The 15,363-nt window shown below is 43.3% G+C and overlaps 3 protein-coding genes across 3 annotated transcripts in view; all 3 read right to left on the bottom strand.

The window, feature by feature from the left end:
* LOC118025592 (cationic amino acid transporter 3-like) overlaps positions 1–15,363 on the bottom strand; it is an 84,736-nt gene that overhangs the window by 48,240 nt on the left and 21,133 nt on the right. The window lies entirely within an intron of this gene.
* On the bottom strand, positions 2,324–4,504 carry LOC118025591 (cationic amino acid transporter 3-like). The gene is given in 4 exon segments (XM_035028104.1): positions 2,324–2,709; positions 2,711–2,989; positions 2,991–3,154; positions 3,200–4,504. Coding segments are annotated over 4 exon segments (1,824 nt in total). The 3' UTR covers positions 2,324–2,633.
* Positions 5,969–6,403, bottom strand: LOC118025593 (ATP synthase subunit g, mitochondrial-like). Its single transcript, XM_035028109.1, has one exon. The coding sequence runs from the start codon at positions 6,380–6,382 to the stop codon at positions 6,077–6,079; it is 306 nt and encodes a 101-aa protein (XP_034884000.1). The 5' UTR covers positions 6,383–6,403; the 3' UTR covers positions 5,969–6,076.

The raw sequence follows: 15,363 nt of genomic DNA, 5'->3' as shown, positions 1-15,363 counted from the left end.
TATTAACCCATTAAAAATAATTTAAAAATCCCTAAAAAAGCATTAATTTGGTCCCTACTGGGGTATAACCTGTTAAGCCATCATCTGGTCTCTCCTTAAAGCTTTTGAAAGATGAAAGTATACTAATATCTTGGACAGATCATTAAGAACTCCTATTTTAATCCCCCAACCTCCATGGTCTCCTCAATTAGCATCATCACGTTATCACCCATTTGTTTAAGACAGTATGACCCTGAGGTGAGGCATGACTAATATGACCTCCCCAGTCCCTTTCAGGCCATCATATTAAGTAGGGATAACAGAATTGGCAGCAGTCCCCACCCACCTAATGCTTGCCCCAGGGTAGCCCAAGGACCAGGCAGACTCTAGCATGAGGTCAGCAGGCATTTTCCCAAAGTGCCAAAACCTAGCATAGTGACTGATGTGGGAGGCCTGGAGACAGGAGGGCAGTCAGACCCCACACTTCTCCCACTTCCCCAAGTTCAATTTTCCAGACCCCTCCTCTTGACTTCCAATTCCAAAGTTTTCACACCTTCCATAGTGTTCATCCAAGGCTAGACACCTATCATCAGTTATCTAAGGCTGGTGCTTCTCAAACTGGAAATACCATACAAATCATTTAGGAGCCTTTTGAAAAGGCAGATTCTGTATTGGTAGTTCTGGGTTGGAGCCTAAGATTCTGCATTTCTAATAAGCTCCCAGGTGACAACAATGTTGCTGGTCCATGGACCATACTCTGAAGAGCAAGGATCTAGATGACTGTAGCCGTTGCTACATCTCCCAGGAAGAGTCTACTTGTCCAAATCCTTCTGTCTATCCTCCAGATAGCTGCAGAAGTCATATCTCATCCCTTCCTGATTCAGGAATCTCACTCCATGGCACAATACACAATACAAACCTGGCTCATAAATTCCTTTCAAACGTGAAAAAAACATATCCCTCACAAGAGTCTCATCTTTCATGACTCTTAAAGGTCTGTGTAGCCTAAAATTACTGTCCCCTTTTCTTTTCTAACTCACCTCTCTCTCTTTTATTTCCCAAATGGCTCCATAGGCATCCTCCTCCACGAAGTCTCTCTTGACCAATACCTCTTTCTCAGTTTCTACTCATACCTTCCCTTCCAGAGTAATGATGCCTCAATCCCTATCTAGTCATCAATTCCTCCTATTTAAGTGGGTTTTTCTCCCCATCTGGGGTGTAAATTCTCTCTCCCTAAATGATCTTAGATGCTGTCACAAGGTTTTTGCATCGGTCCCTCAAAGAACACCTAAAGGATTGGCTAAGTATATGGGTAATCCTGCCTCTGGAGTCACCTAATCCTTGTTGGGAACATGAGAAATTCCACAAGTAAGAAAGTAGCTTCCTATCCCTCCCTCCTGGGGCAGGCCCCATACATAAATGCAATAGAAAAACACTGGCCCTCTTATACCAAAGCATAAAACTGGCATCAAGAAGGATGCCTGTTGTGCCCACGCTGGAGCCATTCTCCTCTTCAGGGATTCCCTGGAGTCAGCAGGTTGGGCCTTCTGTGACTTTCACTACTTCTGGCCCCTCCCCAGATTGCAGGGGAATAGATGGAGCTGAACCAAGGGAGGTCCTTTCAGGTGCTCTCCTGACCCAGGGCTGTGTTTTTCCTGTTGCTCTTTGAATGAACAGCACTGTTCTTAAGGTTGAGTCTAGAGGAAGGGGAGAACTTACTCTTTGCCCTGAGCAAGATTCCACTCTGATGGAAAAGACAGGATAGTCACAGGAACTCAGGCATAGCCAAACAAAGGCAAAATTAGAAGTGCCTGGGTACAGTTCTAGATGTTGGGTACAGACAGTTCTGGATGGAGAGAAATACTGTTTGTCAAGGAGGTCTCTCAGAAGATAGTTTTAAAGGAGAAGCACAGTGCTAGCCTAAAAGGAAGGAGAATTTTCTGTACCAAAGAAATGTGTGAGGCTCAATTAAATTTAACATAAATTTATTAAATGCTCATTATATGCCTGGCCCCCAGCTGGATGCTCTGGAAATGTGAACAAGATACACTCCTTACCTGTGGTCTACAATCAGGGAACAAAATAAAGAAAATAAAGACACTCAGATAACTGTGGTATTTTATTTTTTTATTTCAGCTTTATTGAGGTCCACCTGACATATAAAACTGTAAGATAATATAAAGTATATACTGTGGTGATTTGATATGCATATACATTATAAAGTGATTCACTATGATTTCCCCACTGTGAAAGGATTAACCATGATATTTTAATCTAAGTGTTCCATTAAATGAAGATAAGTGTTAAAAGAGCACCTTTGTTTCCCTCCCTTCATCTTTACATTCGGAGAGGCTTTAGCTGGAGCTCTGGTTTTCAAAGTGTGGTCCCTGGACCAGCAACATCAGCATCACCTGGAAACCTGTTAGAAGTAGAAATTCTGAGCCCCACTCAGACCTAGTGAATTTCAAACACTGGGGGCAGGGCCCAGTAATCTGTTTTCAGAAGTCCTCCAGGTGAGGTGATGTCTGCTGAAGTTTGAGCACCGCTGAGCAGAGTACTATTTCTGGCTTCTCTCCACCCACCCCTAACTGTGACTTTGAGAATATTCTTCATTATTGAGCAGAGGGTCTAAAGTGCTTTCAGGTGTGATGATGTCAAACCAAATACAGACTGGCACTACTGAGTTCAAAGTCTACAGTTTTGGCCCTAACTGAAGTGGGCTTGTGCAACGAGGCTGTGCCGGATCCCATAGCCGAAGTAGAGAACAAACCCAATCAGCATCCAGACACCAAATCGGGCCCAGGTGGCAGCTGTCATCTGCATCATAAGGCAAACATTCACAAAGATGCTCAGGAGTGGGAGGAGAGGCACAGCAGGGACCTTAAAGGGAAGGGGAGTGGAGCTCTGTGGCTGCCTCCAGATGACCCCAGTGATCCCAGTGATGAGCACCAGGAGCAGCACAACCACTGTGATCGGCGCTGGGTCTCCAGAGAGCAGACCTGGCCACTGGGCAGAGAAGAGTCAGCAGCAGAACAAGCAGTGAGGAGCAAACAACGACAACCCGGCCAGAGAGCGGAGTGGGGGTGGGGCTGCCTGGAAAGAATAGTCCCTGTAGAGTCAGCTTCTCTGCTGCAGGTCCATTCTCCTCCTGCACCTGTGCCTCATTTCTCTCATTCTCCTCCTGCACCTCTGTTTCATTTCCCTCATTCTCCTCCTGCACCTCTGCTTCATTTCCCCCATTCTTCCTCTCAGGCTCATACCTGAGGATGAGAACACTAAAAGCCAGCAGAGAGTAAGCTAGCAGGGCCCCAACTGACATGAGGTCCAGGAGATCAGCGAATCCAAACAAGAATACTGTGATTGCTGCAAAAATGCCAAAGATCACAGTGACCACAATGGGCGTGTATATGCTGGTTTGGATCCTGGCAAGGACAGGGAACAGGAGGGCATCCTGTGCCATCATGGAGATCAGTTGATGTATGGGGAACATAAAGCCCAAGAGGCTGACAGAAAGACTACAGAGGAATGCAAAAGTTACAACATAGTAGGCAGGGGCCCAGCCAATATGGAGAAATGCCTCAGGCAAGGTGCTCCCGGGTCGAAGTTGGTAGTAAGGCACCAAAAAGACACCAAAATACACCAAAATGCAGATGAGCAGTGAAATCACAATGAACATGGGAATGGAATGCCGGAGAGTCTGGGCTACTTCGACTCTGGTAATAATAATGCTGAGACCTGTAAAAGCATATATACAGGTAGCTGTTCCGCGGAGAATCCCCTGGAAGCCAAAAGGCACAAATCCTCCATAGCCCAGAGGGCCCAAGCCAGAGGTGTCATTGAGTCCAGCCTGTACGTAGTCCTCTTCTGTAAGCTTCCATTTGTGCAGGTCCCCCTTCATGAAGCCAGAGATGATAACAAAACTGAGAACCAAAAGGTGCACCGCTGTGACCACTTTGGTAATCAGGGAAAGCTGCCTAACGTTCCGAGTAAGCAATTCCAAGAGCAGTAACACAAGGAACATAACAAAGAAGCCTAGAATTTCTGCAAAGACACCAGGAACATGGGGTGAAATGGTCTCCTGGAAGGTCTGAGAGATCTTCTTTCCAAAAAGGTCGTCCAAAGCTAAGGTCCAGGCCCAGATCCTAATGGCTAATCCAGCAACATTGTTGAGGATGAGGATCCAGCCAGTGATGAAAGCCCCAAGTTCACCTACAGTGACATAACTGTAGAGATACACAGAGCCAGAATGGGGAAGCCGGGCACTAAACTCTGCATAGAACAGCACAGCCAGTGAAGAAAATAGGCCCGCCACCAACAAGCAGATCACAATCGATGGTCCTGCTTAATCCCTAGCCACCTCACCAGCCAGAATACACACACCTGCACGCAGTGTGCGGCCAACACCCAGGGCCACTAAATCCAGAGCGCTCAGTCTTCTGGCAGGGGCAGGCTCAGCCCCAGGTTGTTGCAGTGTAGGTCTGTGCGCCAGCTTTTGACCAAATCTGTGAAGTGCTTGACGCAGCATTCTAGCTGGGATTTAGGAAGATCCTAGGAGCTGTGAAGAGCTGCAAAGAGCTACAAAGAGCTGTATCAAGCCTAGGGATCCTTAAGTCTCAAATCAGATTCAGTGAGCTGAGTTAAGCCAAGTTGGGTTGAGGATGCCTCGATTGGTTGTGCAGACTTCAAAGCTATTGCATTATATTTCTTCTGGTATGTGCTCTCCCTCCATAATGCCTAAGACATGGTAAACAATAAATATTTACTGAACCTATTATTCAACCCACCAACCAAAACTCAGAAATAACATGTCACCTGTTGCAGCCCAAATATCCCAGAAAATGACACCAAAGGACATCATAGAAAGATCAACCTTGCTTTCCCCACCCCAGAAAAAGGACCAAATACTTCCCAACATTCTCCTTTTTTATACACCACATGGAATAATCATGTAGCTTCATGTACTAATTAAAGCTGTAAGACACAGCAGGACATGAATGTATTGTGCAGTAATTCACACAAGATGCGTGTGCGGTGCTTGAGCATGAGTTATGACACATTAATTCATGGAACTAGTGGGCCTTGTTGCAATTACAGACCCATTTTTTTAAGACTTTATTTATTTATTTGACAGAGAGAGAACCAGTGAGAGAGGGAACACAAGCAGCGGGAGTGGGAGAGGGAGAAGCAGGCTCCCCGCAGAGCAGGGAGCCCGATGCGGGGCTCGATCCCAGGACCCTGAGATCATGACCTGAGCCAAAGGCAGATGCTTAACGACTGAACCACCCAGGCGCCCCTACAGACCCATTTTTTAAATATCATCTGAGTTTAAAATACAAATATTGGTCCACCGGTCTTAAAACGCTTAGTCCCAAAATCAGCTAACCAAGGTCAGATGGCACTGTGGCCCTCTTTCTTCTCAGTCTGCATCATCCATTCAGCTGTGCAGATAACCAAGAATGTACAGTCCACCCCTTCCCTTTCCCCACCTAGGCCCACAGGTGCGCTGTGAACAGAGAGGAGGGAGAAAGGGGCAGGACCTTCATAACCACCTGCAAGAAGGAGAGGACCAGGCTGTCTGGGAAGGAAACACTAGAGAAATGGGGGCAGCGGCCAACGCAGGGTCCATGACTGAGAAGGGAGAGGAGCCAGAAAAGCTATTTTGTGAATTTTGACATTCAGTACACCTCACCCAAAGCAACCAGGTAAAAATTCACTAACTTTTTTTATGAAAGTGTGATGGGTATGAAGAGAAAGTGTGATGGGTAGGGAGAAAAGAAATGAGTCACCTAGCTCAGTAGTTCACAACCAAGACAATTCCTTCTGTCCCCTCCCTCTCTGGGTTCCAGGAGAGGAGGTGAGCGCACTTCTGCAGACAGTCTCCTCACTGGCCACGCTGTGCTCTCTACACACCCTGAGCCATCTGGGACGTCAGCTGCCAGGGCCTGGAGAATCTGCCCTACAAGATATTCACTTGTAACTATCCGTTAAATTTTTTTTGATACATTATCTTCTTTTATTCAAATACCAGTCTGATCACACATGGTCCAAGAACACTCAAATAATAAGTCACATATAAACAGATGTTAAAGATTAGCCTTCAAACATTATAGCCAATGATGCCACGCTTGCCTATGATCTCGCCGACATAAAACCATGTCCACACCTCGGTGGCCACCAAACCATTCAGCAGAGCTTCCTTAACTGTGAGCTGTTTGAAGCTACCGGTCTGAGCACTCTTGACTATTTTTTTCAAGCTCTGAATAGCTGTAGGGATCTCAACAGGGGTTGGAGGAACCAGCTCAACCCTGGCATAGTGCCAAAATGTGGCCAGTTGAGGCTTTGAGTAAGCAGTGTTCACCAGCGCCGGGGCCTTCTCCTCGAGGTTACAGACAAACTGGGCCATGGTTCCAAGCTGGAAGGTCCATCGCCCCGGATGGCCACTGAATGTCACCCCACCCTGTCTGTTAATTTTTCACAAGGAGTTTTTTTTTTAACTCCCACAAACCATTGTCTGAATATATCAACTCTATTTGCTTAATGAACAAACCCTGCATGTGGATCCTCCTTCCCCCTCCTCCCCTGCTGCAATTCAAATTTTCCCGTCCTCAAGGGGAGCAAGGCTGTTGTTGAACAATTCACAGCAATGCCCCAGAAATGAGTAGTGGAGAACAGAGAAAACAAAGTCATGCAGCCCTCACTGTCCTTCCTACTCAGCCTTTGGTCTGAAAGAATTTTAGGAAATGTTGTCAGAGGTTTTTAAAGACAGAAAGATCAAGTCAAAATTGAAAAGTCTTCTCTATATATGATCAAAAGGAACCTTTGGGTTATGGGTCAGACCTTCTATCTACAAATCCATCTAGACTCCTTATTTACTCCATCATGGACCCTGAGCAGGAATCCTGAAGGAGGACCATCTGAATGGCAGGGTCAGAGATGGGTAATGCTTTTGATAATTTCTGTTTCTCTCAACTATGTTGTGCAGGTCCTTATGCTCTTCCCACTTTTACTGAAGATAAGGGACATTGGGCCTACAGAATATGAAGATACCACAGAAACAACCTAAAGAATGGAACATCTGGGAATTAAATAATCATATTTTATGACTCCAACAGAAGCAGGCAGAACAAACAAATGAACAAGCAAAATTACAGAAGAAAAAGCAAACCGATGATTGGGAATCCTGAGGGAGACTACCACAAATCCAGCTCGTAACAACACAGAGAAACATCATCCTCAAATGCCATGTTCAGAAATGACCTTTCCTCGTGCAATAATTTGTGATTGTTCCAATGGTTTATATTCAGTCCAGCCTCTCAGACCCAGCTGTCAGAGCCCTGCCCTAATTCTACCCCAACCTTCAGGCCCATTACCTCCTTCCTAACTCAGCTCCTCACATCCTGACTTACCATTCCTGGGATGAGCCTGTGGCCTGTGTAAGTACCTGTCCTGCCAGGGATGCCCTCCTCACTCCTTTCTGCCCAATCTTGACTCTCTAGCTCTTCTCAACACTATTCTACAACCTTTCCCCTCCCCATCTAGGAAAACTTTCCTAAGCCATCCAGACTGATCCCCATCTCCAACCTTCCTCCCCTTCCCACCAGCACTCACAGCCTGTCCTGATGTTCAGCTGAAACTAATTTTCCCTTTCTGTCTGGTGGTGTCCTGGGTTTGTCACTTAAATTTCTTTATAGTCTAAAAGCTTCCAAGGGCTGGACCAGGATCTGTATGCCTCCTCATTCTAGATTCCACATTCCCATCTCCAACCCTCACCACACAGGACAAGGATCTGCTCATAATTGTAGCAAGCAAACAAAAGAGGCATTTAGGACAGAGAAAATGAATATATAGATGAATTGATTGACTACTATATCTTGATATTCCTAGAAGATTTTTTAAAGTTTATTTATAAAAAGAGTGAAAGGGCCAAAGAGAGATATAAATAGGAGACTAGAACATGCACCATCATTTATTTCAAGTGCATTTTCTGAGGGCATTTCCTAAGGAGGGCCCTGGGTCTATGACTGTCAGTTTATTTAGGAAACGGTCTCTTCCAAAGATTGTGCTTGCTCACGGGAGATGCTTAAAGAAATGCAGACAGGGGCCAGGGAACATGAAGACAGCTTGTATGAATTCCATAATGCCCCAGACTCCCCCTTCCCTCTCTCCTCCTCCCTGCATTTCTCTTAGTCTCTGAGCTCCCTCCAAACTCCAAAACAAAAGTTCCATCCCATGTGGTCAAGAAGAACTCCTGTCAAATCCAACAATCCACCCACTAAATTGCACACTGTTTTGTTTTCCCAGCCAGCTACACCCACTCTCTTTTGTCCTGGAAGTCATTGTGTCACTCCTCTGTCTCTGAGAAGTGTATTGCCCTCACTATGGACCTTTCCTTTTCAAAACATTTTTCCAAGGCAGTAAGTTTCTCTAGTTCCTATGGATGGGTGTTAACACTCCTGCCATCAGGAAATTGGCCTTGTAGCTCCTCCTAAATAACTTCAAAAATAGTTTGGATACCAGTTGCTTTGTAAGAAGTTTGATAGAGACTTGAGAGGAAGGCTAATGAGTCTGTTCAATAATTATTTTCAAGTTCTCAAAGTTTCAGAGAAGTGGACTTTAAATGCAACATCTCCAGAGATTACACTAATCCTCTGTGTCCAAGCACAGCTCCTTCCTCCCAAAGTGTATAAATTCTCTCGTCCTCCTTAAAATTTACAGGCAATGAAAACTCCAGAGCCAATCAAACCAGTGGCTCCCAAACAAACAAGTATAAACCTCTTTGGAGAGCTGAGCTTCCCCAGAGTTACTGATTTTCTAATTCAAGCAGCCCTGCAACTCTGGAAGGGAGCAGTCAGGAATATAAGGAATACAAGGAATACTCGAGGCTTTGAGTTCAGAGCAAGAGCTTTAAATAATAGTAAGTATGGTGCATGTGTACACCAACACTTCCATAGTGGAAAGAGGTCAGAATACATATGAAAAGGTAAACAGAACAAAAGCCACCATGAACACTGGGGTCAAATTCATATCTAAGTATAGAAGAAATTAGTTTACAAAACCAAATGAAAAAAGGAATCTTCTCATTTTCTCTTTCTGTTTCTGTCTTCTCTAGAAGTCTGTGTTCAATCATGTTCTTTCATTTATTCATTCAACAAATAGACTGCTCCCCATTTATTCAGCAGTGGAAATAAAGCAAACAAAAACACAGAAATCCCTCCACTCAGTTTGCTAACATTTCTACAATAGGAATCAAACAATAAACACACAAGGAACATGAATATATATCGTGTTGGATTTGCAATCATTGTTGCAGAGAAAAGGAAAGCAAGAAAAGGTTAGGATGTGCTCAGAATCAGTGTTGTGATTTTAAAATGGGTTGTCCAAGACAGCCTCACTTCACACTGTTGTACAACCATCACCATGATCCATCTCCAGAACTTGTTCATCTTCCTCAGCTGAAACTCTGTACCCATTAAAGAGTAGCTCCGCATTCTTCCCTCCCTGCAGTTCCTGGCAACCACCATTCTACTTCCTGTCTCTCTGACTTTAACTACTCTTGGTAACTCATATAAGTGGAATCCTACAATATTGCCCTTTGTGACCTGCTTATTTCACTTAGCATAATGTCTCAAGGTTCAGTCATGTTGTAGCATATAGAGAATGACCTTCCTCTTTTAGGCTAAATAATATTCCATTGTGTATATATCCTACATCTTGTTTGTCCATTCATCCATTGATGGTCATGTAGGTTGTTTCACATTTCAGAATTTGGGAATAATGCTGTTATGAATATGGGTATACAAAATCTTTTTGAGTCCCTGCTTTCAATTCTGTGGGATATATACCCAGAAATAGGATTGTTGGGTCATATGGTAATTGCATATTTAATATTTTTTTTAAATCACCATACTGTTTTCAATAGTGCTTGTACCATTTTTCATTCCCACCAGCAATGCAGAAGAATCTCAGTTGCTCCACATCCTCTCCAATACTCCATATCCTTTGTTTTTTAATAGCAGCCATCCTAATGGGTGTGAAGTGGTAGTTGGCTGTTTTTGAGGAATAACAAAGGAGGCCTAGGGGACCAGGACATAGTGAGTGAGGGGGAAGCAGTAAGGGATGAGGTCGGAGAGAAAGCAGGAAGCCAGATCCTTCATGTCAGGTCTGAGAGTCACTGTGAGGACTTTGGCTGTTACTCTGGGTGTGATGGAAACCCTAAAGAAAGTGAGAGTTTCACATGTTGCCACTTGGACACTTAGAACCTTGTCCACACTTGACCTCTATCTAATAGGTTCCTACCCTTTACAAATGTTGCATATCCAGGGCCAGCCACCTACCATATTTCCTGGACCACCCTCCTGAGCCAGAAAATTGGTAACTTTAAACAATGAGATCCTCTTAGCTCTCATTCAAATTCACCCAGCAGCCATCAGAGAGTGATGTCTTTTCTGGAAGCAGGATAAGCCCTAAATCACATTCTTCTTGACTACTACATTGCATGAGAAAACAGAAGTGTGAGTGCTCTCTGCCCTCCTTCTGGAAAATGATACTTACATCAACTCTTAAAAAGACAGACAGACCGAAACAGACAGACACACACACACACACACACACACACACACACACTCCCAATCAGACCTGCAGTTTCCTCCTCTCTATTAAGTCCAGTCTTCCAAGATTGTATTTACAAGGCATTCTTTTCACTGTTGTTCTACCACTTATTCCTACTATAACCTTTTCTGTGGCTCCTGCTTGAACAGCACAAATCTTTCCCCACACATGCACATCTTGCTGGCATTAACATCAGCCCTCACACCAACTGTTCCTCTCTGACTAGAACATGCTCTTTCCAAACCGTGTTCAACATGACCCTCCTTCTGGAAGCTTCTCTGGTCACAACTACAGATAGATATATGATCTCTCTAGTGTGCTTTGCCCCATGCTCTCCCCTCATTCATGTTCAGGGGTATAACTCACTGGACTAGAATTCTGTACTGGGTTAACACCCAGTTAGGGAAGAGGACAGGAGTGGTAGAGATGAGGTGGAGCCCAGGAGCAGAACTTCTGCCTGATGATGTTTTCATCTTGCTTTTCCTTCACCAGCTGAAGCCTGAGTCACAAAGAGCTAACTGGCCACAGCCAAGGAAATACGCCCAGGCTCTACAGCCCAGTTTGGATGTCAGAGATCTGACACAAGAACCAAGGTCAAAGTCTCTTTCACCACAACAAAGTGAAAGTAAAAAGGAAGTATCACAAGTCAGCTGAGACAAAGTGCATTATCTGTATCATTTCTGATTTGCCCCAGTGTCATCCCCTTGATGTGTGACAACTGAACAGACAATACAGAGTTTTATTCCTTGCACTGCTTTACTTTATTTGGAAAATAAATCACCTAATGCTTTGACATCAGGCAACATGACATGATACTCAAACTGCAATAACTACATGTAAGGCTACCTTGCAGAAGGGAGGAGTGTACAACACTCGATAGATTGAATGCTGTGTAGAATAGGATTTCACTTGTTTCAGGAGGAAAGGGAAGTGTCCATAAAATGCCCTTACAGTGTAAGCTCACAGAAAAAATAATTTTCTGTATTTGCTACCATTTTTCCTGTACTGTCTGTAAATAACTATACAGATAGGTTCTGTGTACATTCTGGTTGGGTCTAAAGTGAGATATTGGATGGTCTCTCAAGTAGAAACTACAAAAAGTTTCTAAGAAAGACTAGATTCAATCTATTAAAGATCAGATTTCAACTAAGTATAAATGAATATAAAGGCAAAATCTAAATTAGAAAATTCAGGCACCACACTGATTCTTTGTGCAAAAGAACTCAAGTAAAAGCAACATTTTTCTTCCCCCTAAATTATAATACTGCCACCGTTACCCCCAAATCCTCACACACTCAGTTACACACAGTACAAGATAACGGTGGCAAATAGAGAATTCACCCCTCTGGGAACTTAAAATTAAGGGCATTTCGTGAACATCTCCTGACAAAATAAGGAAAAGATACATAAACTATGAACCAGGAAAGATATTCTGCAATCAGAAATGAAGAGTCAAGGCAAGGATATGTCAAGATCCCAGATAGCTAACTAGTTGATGAAAGGTAAGAGTAGTAGTAAGGACCTCATTTTCCCGTGTTGGCAAGACTAGTGAGTATTTTCTGTGCACCATTTGCCAGCCTGAGGAGGCTGCATGGAAGAGGAAGGAATTACCCCATTTTGGCACTGTGTATAACTGTTTCCCAGGAAAACATCTGTTCAAGCTACATCTTCAGCTTTGGCCATGATCCAAAAAATAGAGCCTTCCTTCCCTGCCACAACTAAAAACACAAAACAAATTCCATCACACATTGAGCCCGTAAATCCAGCTTGTCCTACTAGAGAGATCCAGTTAAATATTTGCTACAGATATTAGTGCAGATCTAGATACTAAGATATAATAATAATAATAATTATTATTATTATTATTATTTAATTGCATATAATTAATATGTAATTATTATTATATGTAATTATTATTAGTAATTATTATTATTTTCCGTCTTGGTCTGTGTAGAAAAGGAAAAAAGAGAGATACTACTGCAGTAGTAATGAATGTATAATTTCTTCCATGGGCGAAAGGGAAGGAAAGACCACATAGCTTCCCTGAAAGGTTGGAAAGAAAGCTGAAGAAACCAAATTCAGCTCATACTTAAGAAAATAAGTATCCCAATGTATCTCCCAGGAGTCTTCAGAGAACAACCTCACCAAATGGATCATTTACCAGGCATCCTCCTATCTCTGATCTTACTTTCTATTTTATTCTGTTTACATGTTACTGGGAAGAAGACTTTGTCTTCCTTTCTAAAATAAAAACTCCCTAGGGTAGAACCTACTTCTTGTACTCTCAGCGAGACTAGAAATCCTAATTCTGCAAATAAATATCACTAGGTACAACCAAGACTTGAACTTGAAGGCATGGCAGCTGCCAGACTGTCTGCTCATTAGACCAAGAGGGAACACAGCCACGTCCTCCAACTCACTTACCTACCCTACCAAGCCCAGCACTACACCTCCCAAATCCCATCCTAGTCTGGCAGAGGCTGAATTCAAAGCCAGTGAAAACCCATCCTGATGTAGACTTATACACAGCAAACCAACAGTTTGTAGATCAAATCCACCCACCCAAATGTAGACCCAAATCTATGTAGATATAGAAAAAAACATTTTTGCTTCTTTCCCACAATACCTATGGAGACCCTGCTACAAGCAGATACCACACTGGTATCATTGCACCATTATAAGGTAAGCAATCAGAGAGCTAGAACTTCTCCAGAGGCTGTATAGACTCCAGATAATCTAGTATCATTCTGGGATGGTTGTGAACAAGGTGGCTTTTCTTGGTACCTCTGGGATAACTTCAGAGAAGACAAAGACAAGTGCAACTTTCCTTACACATGATTTGACACATTTCCGGGTTTAGAGTCAGACACAATCCAGTTTTGGAAATTCTTAACATTTCTTCCCCTCCAAAACAAGGTGATCATCTTGACAAATGAGAAAAGCCTGAGCTTCTCCTTCTAGAGGTCTTCAGAAATTAGATGGGCTGCCAGGAAGAACCAGAATTAGATTTTCCAAACAAGAATCAGAAAGAGAGCTGGGAAAGCCAGGAGGGGTGTGCAATTAAGGGATTAGAAAGTGATGTGATACATGGATGTCAACAGTGAAAATCAATTTCTTCTTTACTTCCCCCTACGGTTCTCTACTCTCTTTTCTCAACCCTTAATCCTGTCAACACAGAACACTTAATAAAAGTCCTCAGGAGAAAACAGTGGAAGGGAATCCATCTGCCTGTCCATCTTATTTTCCAAACTACAAGTGTAACGTAGGATGGCCTTTGTCTACAATGAGCACTGATCCACACTCATTTTTTTTCCAAGAAGACTTTCTAAACAGCTTTGTCTCCCCCCACAAATCCTTACTTTCCTTATAAGAAGAGAATCTAGAAATCTATCCAGTGGTCCCATCCATCATTATACTCTGTCTCTACTTTTAGACTAGCAGTTGTGAGTGGTCGGAGCCCACGGCTCCTTCTTCCATGTACCTCCTCCCAGTACACACCCTCAGTAATACACTGCACACAGGGTGGCTTAGGAAAGGCCAACTATCTCTCTGGTTATCTTCTTTCATATCTTTAAATGTGTCCTTCTGTCTTATGCAAGGACTAGGCTGTCTCTGTATCTCTGTCCTTTCTCACCAGACTGTGCTTGGTTCCTCTCATAGCCTTAGGTAGCTGCTCCATACCACCACCTGTTACCTTGGAAAGGTTATATGTGTTGCTTTGTCTTGTTGTAGGAAAGTCACCAGATCATCTGAGTCATATGAACTTTGTATCATGCCTCAAACTCCTGAATTCTTTTTTTTTAAAGATTGTATTTATGTATTTGACAGAGAGAGAGAGAGAAAGAAAGAGAGAGAACAAGTAGGCAGAGTGGCAGGCAGAGGGAGTGCGAGAAGCAGGCTCTTTGCTGAGTAGAGAGCCTCATGTGGGGCTCCATCCCAGGACCTTGAGGTCATGACCTGAGTGAAGGCAGACACTTAACTGACTGAGCCACCCATGTGCCCCAAAGTCCTGAGTTCTTATTCAAATATAGATCCTTATGACTTCTCCACCAAAACCTATCTGCTTCACCCCAGCTCAGGCAACATAATCTACAACAGAGAGCCTTAACCACCACTTTTTGAGGGACACTATTTATCCTTCTTCCCTTGTTTTTTCTAATCCTCACTCTGCTTTGAGATTTCTGTATAATAAAAGAAAAAAGGGACGAGGATAGACCAAAAAAATACAATCCAAAAATCATATTTATCAATTTGTAGTATACTGAGTGAAAGAAATTGACCTTTCCACATGATTTTGCTTAAACTAAGGTTAAAATGAATCTGCCTTCTGGAAGCACATTACACGAATCAATTGAAAACAGAGAGAAGTTGCCCGAGAACTGTTAGAGGGCAAGAGAAAGACATCCTGGAAATCAATATTTGCCACATATAATCCAGAAAACAGGTTTCACGCATGGATAAGTGTTGTCTGGGCTTCTGGTGTAGGGGTACTGCCCACAGTGTACATGGTAGTGGGAAGGGGGGAAGGGGGGGAAACAGTTTAAGACTCCAGGAGCATTTAAAATTAAAAGTTGCAAATGTTTTGTGATAACAGTTAACTGCCTCTTGGAGACCCAATGTTTTAAAACCACTATGTAGACACAACCCAGGAGAACTTGGTAATCTTTCCTTCTACTGCCTGACCTGGTCTATAATCCATCCCCACCACAATTTTCTTAAATCAGGTAAGAAAAATTAGATAGGGAGATACCTTCAGCAGCTGTAAAAACAGCTGGT

Source organism: Mirounga leonina, unplaced genomic scaffold (assembly GCF_011800145.1).
Source record: "Mirounga leonina isolate KUSES-001 unplaced genomic scaffold, KU_Mleo_1.0 Mir_201, whole genome shotgun sequence".
NCBI lineage: Eukaryota > Metazoa > Chordata > Mammalia > Carnivora > Phocidae > Mirounga > Mirounga leonina.
This window is presented reverse-complemented; position numbering and strand designations above follow the sequence as displayed.